Source organism: Thalassophryne amazonica, chromosome 6 (assembly GCF_902500255.1).
Source record: "Thalassophryne amazonica chromosome 6, fThaAma1.1, whole genome shotgun sequence".
In the NCBI taxonomy this organism is placed as follows: Eukaryota; Metazoa; Chordata; class Actinopteri; order Batrachoidiformes; family Batrachoididae; genus Thalassophryne; species Thalassophryne amazonica.
In genome coordinates, this window is record NC_047108.1 from 60971242 (window position 1) to 60984312 (window position 13071).

The window sequence follows — 13071 nt, forward strand, 5'->3', positions numbered from 1 at the left end:
AGTAAAAATCATTCAAACATCAATAATTATTTAAGTGAATAAATAAAAATTGATTGTAAGGATGGTTATTTTGTGAAACAATAGTTTCAGCTACACTGCACTCATTCATAAAATTCTGCATCTAATACAGAATGTGGGCTGATGTTGAAGTGCCCATTCTACACACTAATGTCCTTTTAATATTTTGGGGACTTGAATAATTTTTAAGCACATTTTAACATCCATGAGTACAGAAGAATTAAACCACCATTATTCCCAAACATGGATGCTTCTAACCCATGCCATGTTCTTTTTGTTGTTGTTGTTTTTAATTTCAGTGCATACACCAACTGAGTATCTGAGCGTGATGGATGTGAGTCCATCACAGGTTACTTCCCCGGCCAAGGATGGTACCCATGTGCAGCTGGGTGGACTAAAACAATATAGATGAAGTCTCTTGTCCAAGAACACAGTCTGAAATACACATCTGGAATCAAACCAAAGTCTACATGTTGGTAGTCCAACTCCTATCACACAGAGCTAATGCAGGTTGTCCACAAATCAGAGGATCACTGGATTGAGTCCCCACTGCTACTGTGTGTCAGAGTATAAAACACAAAGATTTAATCTTGATTAAGTGTAGTGGCCAAGCAGTTAATGTGCTTGTTTTTCAGAGCAGAAGTTTCCTGGTTCAAGTTTTCCTGGTGTAAAATTTGTGCCAAATCAACATGCAGATTCCTAATGGATCTGCTGTGGTGAAAAAGGGAGAAGCCAAAAGAAATCACTTTACATTTAAGTTATTAAATAGGATTATTTTACTTCATGAAGCTAGGTTGTGATGGTTGAATCCTGTGAGTTAACTAAAATGAAATGGTTTGAGGTAATCTGTTTCCTCCAAATGCTTGAATTGAACTCATTTCTTAGGTTTTACACTGCACTAAAAACTAAAACCTCAACAACTGAACCAAGATAAGATAAAGACTGACGACTAGAAACATCCCACTGTCTCAGAAATAACCCTGGTACTTAGGGATCTGTAAAAGATGCAGCATTGTTGCGTTCCACACACCTTAACCTGAGCCGGAGCTTTGTACAAATGAAGGATCTGTGCAGAGAGCTGTGTTCCTTGATTTGTCATCGTGTTGTAATTTCAACATGATGAAGGTCATCAGAATTGGTTGTGATCTCTTCATTCCTGCTGGGATTGGCAAGGGTTAAGCAGCATCAATCCCCCAACGAGCAAGAAGACAATGAGAAATCAAGCCAAATGAGAGATTTAGCTTTGTGGGTTAAGGTGTGACGAACGCTGTAACGGCTGGCAGTCAACACGCGTTCTCTCTAAGCAGAGTTGGGGATTTGTAAATGACAAGATTGGCAACCTCAGTGGATCATAGCTCAGACTCAGGTGAACCGATGTTCTGGTAGCCAGTCTTGGTGCTGGTGCCATAGTTGGTGTTAGTCATCTCGTGGGTGCCGCCAGGCCCCAAGTAAGCACGGTGGGCAGGCATGGGAGAAGGAGCCTCACTTGCATTTTTGCTGAGGATGAAGCGCTGCTCATCATGCTCTTCAAGGTTGGAGATGTCCTTCATCATGCCTTTACGGTAGGAGACAGACAGCTTGTTGGAGCCGTCTGAGATCAGGTTAAATTGACGTGCAATGAAGATGATAGGTAAAGGCAGCATTGCCACGATGACAAGACCGTAGGCCATGGCCAAAGCCCAGGGTGGGTAGCTCTGGAAGCACTCAGAGCCCTGAAGAAATGGGAAAACAAATTGGCAGAAGTGGTTGGAAGGAAGACAAGAACAGGGAAGAGGAAGTGAGTTGGAGCAGAGCTACGTTTGGAAAGTCAAGCAGATTCCTGAATAGGAATGGGTATCGAGAGCCAATTCTTTTTGAGAATCATTAAGAAATGATTCGATCCACTGACATCAATAGCCTTTTTGCTTAACGAGTCCTTTATCGGTCCTCCAGAGTGGCTGCTGTTTTTGACGATTTATCAGAAAAATGATCATTTCTTTATGTTGATTGCAGACCCTGCAGCGGGTCTCTAATCAACTGCTTCTGCAGCGTGGCTTTGCTTGAAGCTTGAATCACCAAAGCAGTGCTCCAACCCGCTGCTTTGTTGGTTCTCTGCTTCACTGCTTTTCAGAAGCGGCAAGTCCGCTTCTTATCCCTTCTCAAAGCCATTAAAATAGGTCAATCGTGAGTTACTTTTTGACAGATTAAAGTCACGAACTGGGACTCTTGTCTTGTTCAATCAATCAATCAATTTTATTTATAGTATAGTGCCAAATCACAACAAACAGTTGCCCCAACGTGCTTTATATTGTAAGGCAAGGCCATACAATAATTACGTAAAAACCCAACGGTCAAACGACCCCCTGTGAGCAAGCACTTGGCGACAGTGGGAAGGAAAAACTCCCTTTTAACAGGAAGAAACCTCCAGCAGAACCAGGCTCAGGGAGGGGCAGTTTTCTGCTGGGACTGGTTGGGGCTGAGGGAGAGAACCGGGAAAAAGACATGCTGTGGAGGGGAGCAGAGATCAATCACTAATGATTAAATGCAGAGTGGTGCATACAGAGCAAAAAGAGAAAGAAACACTCAGTGCATCATGGGAACCCCCCCCAGCAGTCTAAGTCTATAGCAGCATAACTAAGGGATGGTTCAGGGTCACCTGATCCAGCCCTAACTATAAGCTTTAGCAAAAAGGAAAGTTTTAAGCCTAATCTTAAAAGTAGAGAGGGTGTCTGTCTCCCTGATCTGAATTGGGAGCTGGTTCCACAGGAGAGGAGCCTGAAAGCTGAAGGCTCTGCCTCCCATTCTACTCTTACAAACCCTAGGAACTACAAGTAAGCCTGCAGTCTGAGAGCGAAGCGCTCTATTGGGGTGATATGGTACTATGAGGCCCCTAAGATAAGATGGGACCTGATTATTCAAAACCTTATAAGTAAGAAGAAGAATTTTAAATTCTATTCTAGAATTAACAGGAAGCCAATGAAGAGAGGCCAATATGGGTGAGATATGCTCTCTCCTTCTAGTCCCCGCTAGTACTCTAGCTGCAGCATTTTGAATTAACTGAAGGCTTTTCAGGGAACTTTTAGGACAACCTGATAATAATGAATTACAATAGTCCAGCCTAGAGGAAATAAATGCATGAATTAGTTTTTCAGCATTACTCTGAGACAAGACCTTTCTAATTTTAGAGATATTGCGTAAATGCAAAAAAGCAGTCCTACATATTTGTTTAATATGCGCTTGGAATGACATATCCTGATCAAAAATGACTCCAAGATTTCTCACAGTATTACTAGAGGTCAGGGTAATGCCATCCAGAGTAAGGATCTGGTTAGACACCATGTTTCTAAGATTTGTGGGGCCAAGTACAATAACTTCAGTTTTATCTGACTTTAAAAGCAGGAAATTAGAGGTCATCCATGTCTTTATGTCGGTAAGACAATCCTGCAGTTTAGCTAATTGGTGTGTGTCCTCTGGCTTCATGGATAGATAAAGCTGGGTATCATCTGCGTAACAATGAAAATTTAAGCAATGCCGTCTAATAATACTGCCTAAGGGAAGCATGTATAAAGTGAATAAAATTGGTCCTAGCACAGAACCTTGTGGAACTCCATAATTAACCTTAGTCTGTGAAGAAGATTCCCCATTTACATGAACAAATTGTAATCTATTAGATAAATATGATTCAAACCACCGCAGCGCAGTGCCTTTAATACCTATGGCATGCTCTAATCTCTGTAATAAAATTTTATGGTCAACAGTATCAAAGCAGCACTGAGGTCTAACAGAACAAGCACAGAGATGAGTCCACTGTCTGAGGCCATAAGAAGATCATTTGTAACCTTCACTAATGCTGTTTCTGTACTATGATGAATTCTAAAACCTGACTGAAACTCTTCAAATAGACCATTCCTCTGCAGATGATCAGGTAGCTGTTTTACAACTACCCTTTCAAGAATTTTGTAGAGAAAAGAAAGGTTGGAGATTGGCCTATAATTAGCTAAGATAGCTGGGTCAAGTGATGGCTTTTTAAGTAATGGTTTAATTACTGCCGCCTTAAAGCCTGTGGTACATAGCCAACTAATAACGATAGATTGATATATTTAAGATCAAAGCATTAATAATGGTAGGGCTTCCTTGAGCAGCCTGGTAGGAATGGGGTCTAATAGACATGTTGATGGTTTGGATGAAGTAACTAATGAAAATAACTCAGACAGAACAATCTGAGAGAAAGAGTCTAACCAAATACCGGCATCACTGAAAGCAGCAAAGATAATGATACGTCTTTGGGATGGTTATGAGTAATTTTTTCTCTAATAGTTAAAATTTTATTAGCAAAGAAAGTCATGAAGTCATTACTAGTTAAAGTTAAAGGAATACTCGGCTCAATAGAGCTCTGACTCTTTGTCAGCCTGGTTACAGTGCTGAAAAGAAACCTGGGGTTGTTCTTATTTTCTTCAATTAGTGATGAGTAGTAAGATGTTCTAGCTTTACAGAGGGCTTTTTTTATACAGCAACAGACTCTTTTTCCAGGCTAAGTGAAGATCTTCTAAATTAGTGAGACGCCATTTCCTCTCCAACTTACGGGTTATCTGCTTTAAGCTGCGAGTTTGTGAGTTATACCACGGAGTCAGGCACTTCTGATTTAAAGCTCTCTTTTTCAGAGGAGCTACAGCATCCAAAGTTGTCTTCAATGAGGATGTAAAACTATTGACGAGATACTCTATCTCACTTACAGAGTTTAGGCAGCTACTCTGCACTGTGTTGATATATGGCATTAGAGAACATAAAGAAGGAATCATATCCGTAAACCTAGTTACAGCGCTTTCTGAAAGACTTCTAGTGTAATGAAACGTATTCCCCACTGCTGGGTAGTCCATCAGAGTAAATGTAAATGTTATTAAGAAATGATCAGACAGAAGGGAGTTTGCAGGGAATACTGTTAAGTCTTCAATTTCCATACCATAAGTCAGAACAAGATCTAAGATATGATTAAAGTGGTGGGTGGACTCATTTACATTTTGAGCAAAGCCAATTGAGTCTAATAATAGATTAAATGCAGTGTTGAGGCTGTCATTCTCAGCATCTGTGTGGATGTTAAAATCACCCACTATAATTATCTTATCTGAGCTAAGCACTAAGTCAGACAAAAGGTCTGAAAATTCACAGATAAACTCACAGTAACGACCAGGAGGACGATAGATAATAACAAATAAAACTATTTTTTGGGACTTCCAATTTGGATGGACAAGACTAAGAGTCAAGCTTTCAAATGAATTAAAGCTCTGTCTGGGTTTTTGATTAATTAATAAGCTGGAATGGAAGATTGCTGCTAATTCTCCGCCTCGGCCCATGCTACAAGCATTTTGGCAGTTAGTGTGACTCGGGGGTGTTGACTCATTTAAACTAACATATTCATCCTGCTGTAACCAGGTTTCTGTAAGGCAGAATAAATCAACATGTTGATCAATTATTATATCATTTACTAACAGGGACTTAGAACAGAGAGACCTAATGTTTAATAGACCACATTTAACTGTTTTAGTCTGTGGTGCAGTTGAAGGTGCTATATTATTTTTTCTTTTTGAATTTTTATGCTTAAATAGATTTTTGCTGGTTATTGGTTGTCTGGGAGCAGGCACCGTCTCTATGGGGATGGGGTAATGAGGGGATGTCAGGGGGAGAGAAGCTGCAGAGAGGTGTGTAAGACTACAACTCTGCTTCCTGGTCCCAACCCTGGATAGTCACGGTTTGGAGGATTTAAGAAAATTGGCCAGATTTCTAGAAATGAGAGCTGCTCCATCCAAAGTGGGATGGATGCCGTCTCTCCTAACAAGACCAGGTTTTCCCCAGAAGCTTTGCCAATTATCTATAAAGCCCACCTCATTTTTTGGACACCACTCAGACAGCCAGCAATTCAAGGAGAACATGCGGCTAAACATGTCACTCCCGGTCCGATTGGTGAGGGGCCCAGAGAAAACTACAGAGTCCGACATTGTTTTTGCAAAGTTACACACCGATTCAATGTTAATTTTAGTGACCTCCGATTGGCGTAACCGGGTGTCATTACTGCCGACGTGAATTACAATCTTACCAAATTTACGCTTAGCCTTAGCCAGCAGTTTCAAATTTCCTTCAATGTCGCCTGCTCTGGCCCCCGAAAGACAATTGACTATGGTTGCTGGTGTCGCTAACTTCACATTTCGCAAAACAGAGTCGCCAATAACCAGAGTTTGATCCTTGGCGGGTGTGTCGTCGAGTGGGGAAAAACGGTTAGAAATGTGAACGGGTTGGCGGTGTACACGGGGCTTCTGTTTAGGACTACGCTTCCTCCTCACAGTCACCCAGTTTTTTCTTTCCTGGCTGCTCGGGATCTGCCAGAGGGAAACTAACGGCGGCTAAGCTACCTTGGTCCGCACCGACTACAGGGGCCTGGCTAGCTGTAGAATTTTCCACAGTGCGGAGCCGAGTCTCCAATTCGCCCAGCCTGGCCTCCAAAGCTACGAATAAGCTACACTTATTACAAGTACCATTACTGCTAAAGGAGGCCGAGGAATAACTAAACATTTCACACCCAGAGCAAAAAAGTGCAGGAGAGACAGGAGAAGCCGCCATGCTAAACCGGCTAAGAGCTAGTAGCTGCGCTAAGCTAGCGGATTCCTAAAAACACACAAAGTGAATAATGTGTAAATAATTTAGAGGTGATTCAGCAGAGGGAGTGCTTTAGTTAAGGCACGTGAAGATTACACTGTGAAACAAATCGTTATCTAGGTAACTAGATCAATCTAACTGCGCAGATTAAACAGCTAACAGATACAGCAAAACACCGCTGTGCTCCGGAACAGGAAGTGATACAATACCGCAGTGAGAGCCAACCACCAGTAGCAATTGCAGGCAAGAAACGAGAATCATCCTCCATTCCGTTTGTACAGCTCCAAACGCTGCGCCGCTCTCTACTGAGTCAAGTTAGAGTCTAGTCGGAATTAATAACTTCAAAGCGAATCGCCGTTTTAAATCAAATGACACCTCTTTTCAAATGTTGTAATAGAAAAGTTTTTTCCCTCCCCAAATGAGACGTCCTGCATTCTTTATGAATTACATCCTGACGTGCAGCACAGCCGGCTGAGCTCAGAGGTATGGAGTTAAATTTGTGCCAATAATGTCTGAAAGGAAATACTTTTGACAAAAACTACAGATTTTGTTTACAACCGCAATTCCAAAGAAGTTGGGACATTGTGTAAAATATAAATAAAAACAGAATACAATGATTTGTAAATCCTCTTCAACCTATAATCAATTGAATACACCACAATGACAAGATATTTAATGTTCAAACTGATAAACTTTATTGTTTTTATGCAAATATTTGCTCATTTTGAAATGGATGCCTGCAACACGTTTCAGAAAAGGTGGGACAGTGATATGTTTTCCACTGTGTTACATCACCTTTCCTTCTAACAACACTCAATAAGCGTTTGGGAACTGAGGACACTAACTGTGAGTGTCATGATTGGGTATAAAAGGCGCATCCCCAAAAGGCTCAGACGTTCATAAGCAAAGATGGGGCGAGGATCACCACTTTGTGAACAATTGCGTGAAAAAAAATAGTCCAACAGTTTAAGAACAATATTTCTCAAAGCTCAATTGCAAGGAATTTAGGGATTCTATCATCGACAGTCCATAATGTAATCAGAAGATTCAGAGAATCTGGAGAACTTTCTACATTTAAGCGGCAAGGTCGAAAACCAACATTGAATTCCCGTGACTTTTGATCCCTCAGGCGGCACTGCATTAAAAACCAACATCATTGTGTAAAGGATCTTACCACATGGGCTCAGGAACACTTCAGAAAACCATTGTCAGTTAACACAGTTCGTAGCTACATCTACAAGTGCAAATTAAAACTCTACCATGCAAAACAAAAGCCATACATCAACAACATCCAGAAACGCTGCCACCTTCTCTGGGCCCGAGCTCATTTGAAATGGACAGACAAAGTGGAAAAGTGTGCTGTGGTCTGATGAGTCCACATTTCAAATTGTTTTTGTGTCCTCTGGACAAAAGAGGAAAAAGACCATCCAGATTGTTACCAGTGCAAAGTTCAAAAGCCAGCATCTGTGATGGTATGGGGGTGTGTTAGTGCCCATAGCATGGGCAACTTATACATCTGTGATGGCACCATCAATGCTGAAAGGTACATCCAGGTTTTGGAGCAACACATGGTGCCATCCAAGCAACGTCTTTTTCAGGGACGTCCCTGCTTATTTCAGCCAGACAATGCCAAGCCACAATCTGCATGTGTTACAACAGCGTGGCTTCGTAGTAAAAGAGTGCGGGTACTAGACTGGCCTGCCTGCAGTCCAGACCTTTTGCCCATTGAAAATGTGACGCATTATGAAGCGCAAAATATGACAACGGAGACTCCGGACTGTTGAACAACTGAAGTCGTACATCAAGCAAGAATGGGAAAGAATTCCACCTACAAAGCTTCAACAACTAGTGTCCTCAGTTGCCACACGCTTATTGAGTGTTGTTAGAAGGAAAGGTGAGTTAACACAGTGGTAAACATACCACTGTCCCAGCTTTTTTGAAACGTGTTCCAGGCATCCATTTCAAAATGAGCAAATATTTGCACAAAAACAATAAAGTTTATCAGTTTGAACATTAAATATCTTGTCTTTGTGGTGTATTCAACTGAATATAAGTTGAAGAGGATTTGCAAATCATTGCATTCTGCTTTTATTTACATTTTACACAAGGTCCCAACTTCATTGGAACTGGGCTTGTATTTCTACTTATGTCCAGAGATCAAGGAGCCAGTGACCAATTTCATATTTATTTAGTTTAAGACTTAATAAAATGTTGTTGACACAGAAAACCTGTAAAGCCTGCTTTTAGTACACAGAAAATTCACAAGAAGTATTGATAAGGGAATCAATAAGGAATCGGATTGATAAGCGGAATCGATAATGGCATCGATATCAATAAAATCTTATCAATACCCAACCTTATTTCTGAATAAATACTGACAAGATGCTTTGCAGGAATCATTTATGGAATAATCAAGAACAGCCAGTTATTAACATTATTGTCCTTCTTTCTTTGCCTTTTTTTTGTTTCTGTATCTTATAAACAATCAGATGGAAGCACTGACCTCCTCCTCCACCCAGACGTTATATCCTGCTGGAACGACGACCATCTCAATGATGGTGGCAGAGATGAGCACCACCAGGACAGCTGGCGACACGTACTTCCACATGTAGAAATAGAATGTGTATGGCCTAAAACCAAGCATGTCCTCCAGGTCCTGCATGAACCTGGGAGAAGAAAAAAATCTGTTTGATCAGATATGCAGTCTGTGAGGAAACAAACATATGCATACAACACATAAATAAAAACAGAGTGCACTACATGTTAATATACAAATAATGAATGTTTGTGAGTGCAATGGTAAGAACGTTCTTTGCATTGCACAAATGAAAAACCATTCATTATTTGTTTTATATAACACCTAAAATAAATCCTTGTCATTTGATATTTTTTAATTTATATACAAGAGAAAAGGGACTTACAATTTGGTGTGTGGAGGTTCCAAACAGTCCAACATGAACTTTTAATAGCAATACAAATCATCGTCTGTCACAAAAACAAACCCCGCCATGTTTGTTTTTCAACTAAGCGTCGTTCCCATTGTCAAGGTGTTCGCGGCATGCAATGGTGCAAAACGTATGGAACCAAAATTGCATGGTAAATGGAACAAAATGGCAAATGGGACGAATAATCCATATCACGTGACATACAAACCACCAATCAAATGACAAAGATCTATTTAGGCGTTTCATAATAGTCACTCTATACAAATATATACTGAGAACAATTTTGGATTGGACTGCTATTTAAAGTTCATGTTGGACTGTTTGGAACCACTTGACCTCAAAGGACCAGTGACGCACACCAAAACGTAAGTCCCTCTTCTATTGTTTATAAATTAATAAAATATCAAATGACAAGGATCTATTTTAGGTGTTACATTAAACAAATAATGAATGTGTTTTCATTCATGCCATGGTAAGAATATTTTATGAGATGAAAGATGGAATGTACATTCAATGAGGCCTCGTTGAATAAACATTCATTACGTCTGCCAAGGACATAATAATATCATCAGTGGTTATTTATTTGTCTGTCAGTCTGTTTACGTCAAAAACTACTGCACTAAAACAAAAACTACTGCACGGATTCTTACCAAATTTTCACCACAGATACAGTGGGGCAAAAAAATATTTAGTCAGTCCCTGATTGTGCAAGTTCTCCTACTTAGAAAGATGAGAGAGGTCTGTAATTTTCATCATAGGTACACTTCAAATATGAGAGACAAAATGAGAAAAAAAAATCTAGGAAATCACATTGTAGGATTTTTAGAATTTATTTGTAAATTATAGTGGAAAATAAGTATTTGGTCAATAACAAAAGTTAAACTCAATACTTTGTAACATAATCTTTCTTGGCAATGACAGAGGTCAAATGTTTTCTGTAAGTCTTCACCAGGTTTGCAGACACTGTAGCTGGTATTTTGGCCCATTCCTCCATGCAGATCTCCTCTAGAGCAGTAATGTTTTGGGGCTGACGCTGGGCAACATGGATTTTCAACTCCCTCAACAAATTTTCTATGGGGTTGATGTCTGGAGACTTGAAATGCTTTTTGCGGAGCCACCACTTTGTTGCCTGAGCGGTGTGTTTGGGATCATTGTCATTGTGGAAAACCCAGCCACGTTGCATCTTCAGTGCTCTCACTGATGGAAGGAGGTTTTGGCTTAAAATCTCACAATACATGGCCCCGTTTATTCTTCCCTTAACACAGATCAGTCGGCTTGTCCCCTTTGCAGGAAAAAAGCCCCAAAGCATGATGTTTCCACCCCCATGCTTCACAGTAGGTATGGTGTTCCTGGAATGCAACTCAGCATTCGTCTTCATCCAAACACGACAAGTTGAGTTTTTACCAAAATGTTCTATTTTGGTTTCATCTGACCACATGATATTCTCCCAATCCTCTTCTGGATCATTCATATACTCTCTGGCAAACTTCAGATGGGCCTGACATGTACTGTCTTAAGCAGGGGGACATGCCTGGCACTGCAGGATTTGAGTCCCTCTCTGCGTAGTGTGTAGCCTTTGTTACTATGGTCCCAGCTCTCTGCAGGTGATTCTTCATGTCCCTCCATGTAGTTCACCGTTCTCATGATCATTTTGACCCCGCGGGATGACATCTTGCGTGGAGCCCCAGATCAAGGGATGGTCTTTTATGTCTTCCATTTTCTTACAATTGCTCCCACAGTTGATTTATTCACACCAACCTGCTTGACTATTGTAGATTCACTCTTCCCAGCCTGGTGCACATCTACAATTTTCTTCCTGGTGTCCTTCAACAACTCTTTGGTCTTGGCCATGGTTGAGTTTGGAGTCTGACTGTTTGAGGCTGTGGGCAGGTGTCTTTTATACAGATAATGAGTTCCAACAGGTGCCATTAATACAGATAACAGGTGGAGAACAGAAGAGCTTCTTAAAGAAGAAGTTACAGGTCTGTGAGAGCCAGAAATCTTGCTTGTTTGTGGGTGACCAAATACTTATTTTCCACCATTGTAGGATTTAAAAATCCTACAATGTGATTTTCTGGATTCTTTTTCTCATTTTGTCTCTCATAATTGATGTGTACCTATGATGAAAATTACAGACCTCTCTCATCTTTCTAAGGAGGAGAACATGCACAATCAGGGACTGACTAAATACTTTTTTGCCTCACTGTAGATATTAGACCTCCTCCAGGAGGAGGTCCATGCATGGGTGAAGGAGGAACGGTAGGACTCCGGCAGCAAGGAGCATGGACAAAGTGGGAGAGTTCACTGCAGCGCAGGATCACCTGGGCAAGCATCATGCAGGCAGACTTCTTCTGCGTCCGATTCCAGCTGATCTTGGAAAGCAGTTGAAGTTCCCACAGCACATTGCCATAACATCGCTACGACCAGACTTGATCGTCACCTCCAAAGCTTCAAAATATCTGGAACTCACAGTGCCGTGGGAGGAGCGCATAGAAGAAGCAAACGAGAGGAAACGGGCCAAGTATCAAGAGCTGGTGGACCAGTGCAGGAACCAAGGCTGGAGGACTTACTACGAACCCGTAGAAGTTGGCTGTGGAGGGATTGCAGAATGCTTGCTCTGCAAGGTTCTCAGTTGGCTGGGCATCACAGGAGCAGCCAAGAAGAAGGCCACAAGCGAGGCTGCAGAGAAAGCCACCAGGTGGCTATGATTGAAGAGGGCTGATCCATGGGCTGCTGCTGTGACACTAGCCAAGACCTGATCAACCCTGGCTGGGTCACCTGGGTGATGGTGTCTGATGTTGTGAGACCTGAAACACTCAATGACCCCAGGATACATCACTGATGAAGTGTCCCAGTGCATCCAGGAGATGTTTCTTGCTCAAGCGAAGGAAGACTCCATTAAATTTTGGAAGTGATCTGGATGCAGATCTGGATTCTGAATCATGTTTCACTTAATATAGACTTTGAAGGAGTACGTCAAAACTATCAATCAATCAATCAATTTTTTTTTATATAGCGCCAAATCACAACAAACAGTTGCCCCAAGGCGCTTTATATTGTAAGGCAAGGCCATACAATAATTATGTAAAACCCCAACGGTCAAAACGACCCCCTGTGAGCAAGCACTTGGCTACAGTGGGAAGGAAAAACTCCCTTTTAACAGGAAGAAACCTCCAGCAGAACCAGGCTCAGGGAAGGGCAGTCTTCTGCTGGGACTGGTTGGGGCTGAGGGAGAGAACCAGGAAAAAGACATGCTGTGGAGGGGAGCAGAGATCGATCACTAATGATTAAATGCAGAGTGGTGCATACAGAGCAAAAAGAGAAAGAAACAGTGCATCATGGGAACCCCCCAGCAGTCTACGTCTATAGCAGCATAACTAAGGGATGGTTCAGGGTCACCTGATCCAGCCCTAACTATAAGCTTTAGCAAAAAGGAAAGTTTTAAGCCTAATCTTGAAAGTACTCCACGGATTCTCACCAA

At 41.4% G+C, this 13071-nt stretch overlaps 1 protein-coding gene across 1 annotated transcript in view; it reads right to left on the reverse strand.

Annotated features, from left to right (window-relative positions):
- Nucleotides 1-997: 997 nt before the first annotated feature.
- slc6a17 (solute carrier family 6 member 17) overlaps nt 998-13071 on the reverse strand; it is a 67513-nt gene continuing 55439 nt past the window's right edge. The window contains exons 10-11 of the mRNA XM_034172270.1: nt 9149-9311; nt 998-1730 (exon numbers count right to left, since the gene is read on the reverse strand). Coding sequence (XP_034028161.1) covers nt 1368-1730; nt 9149-9311 — 526 coding nt within the window. The 3' untranslated portion in view covers nt 998-1367. The remainder of the gene's footprint in view (nt 1731-9148; nt 9312-13071) is intronic.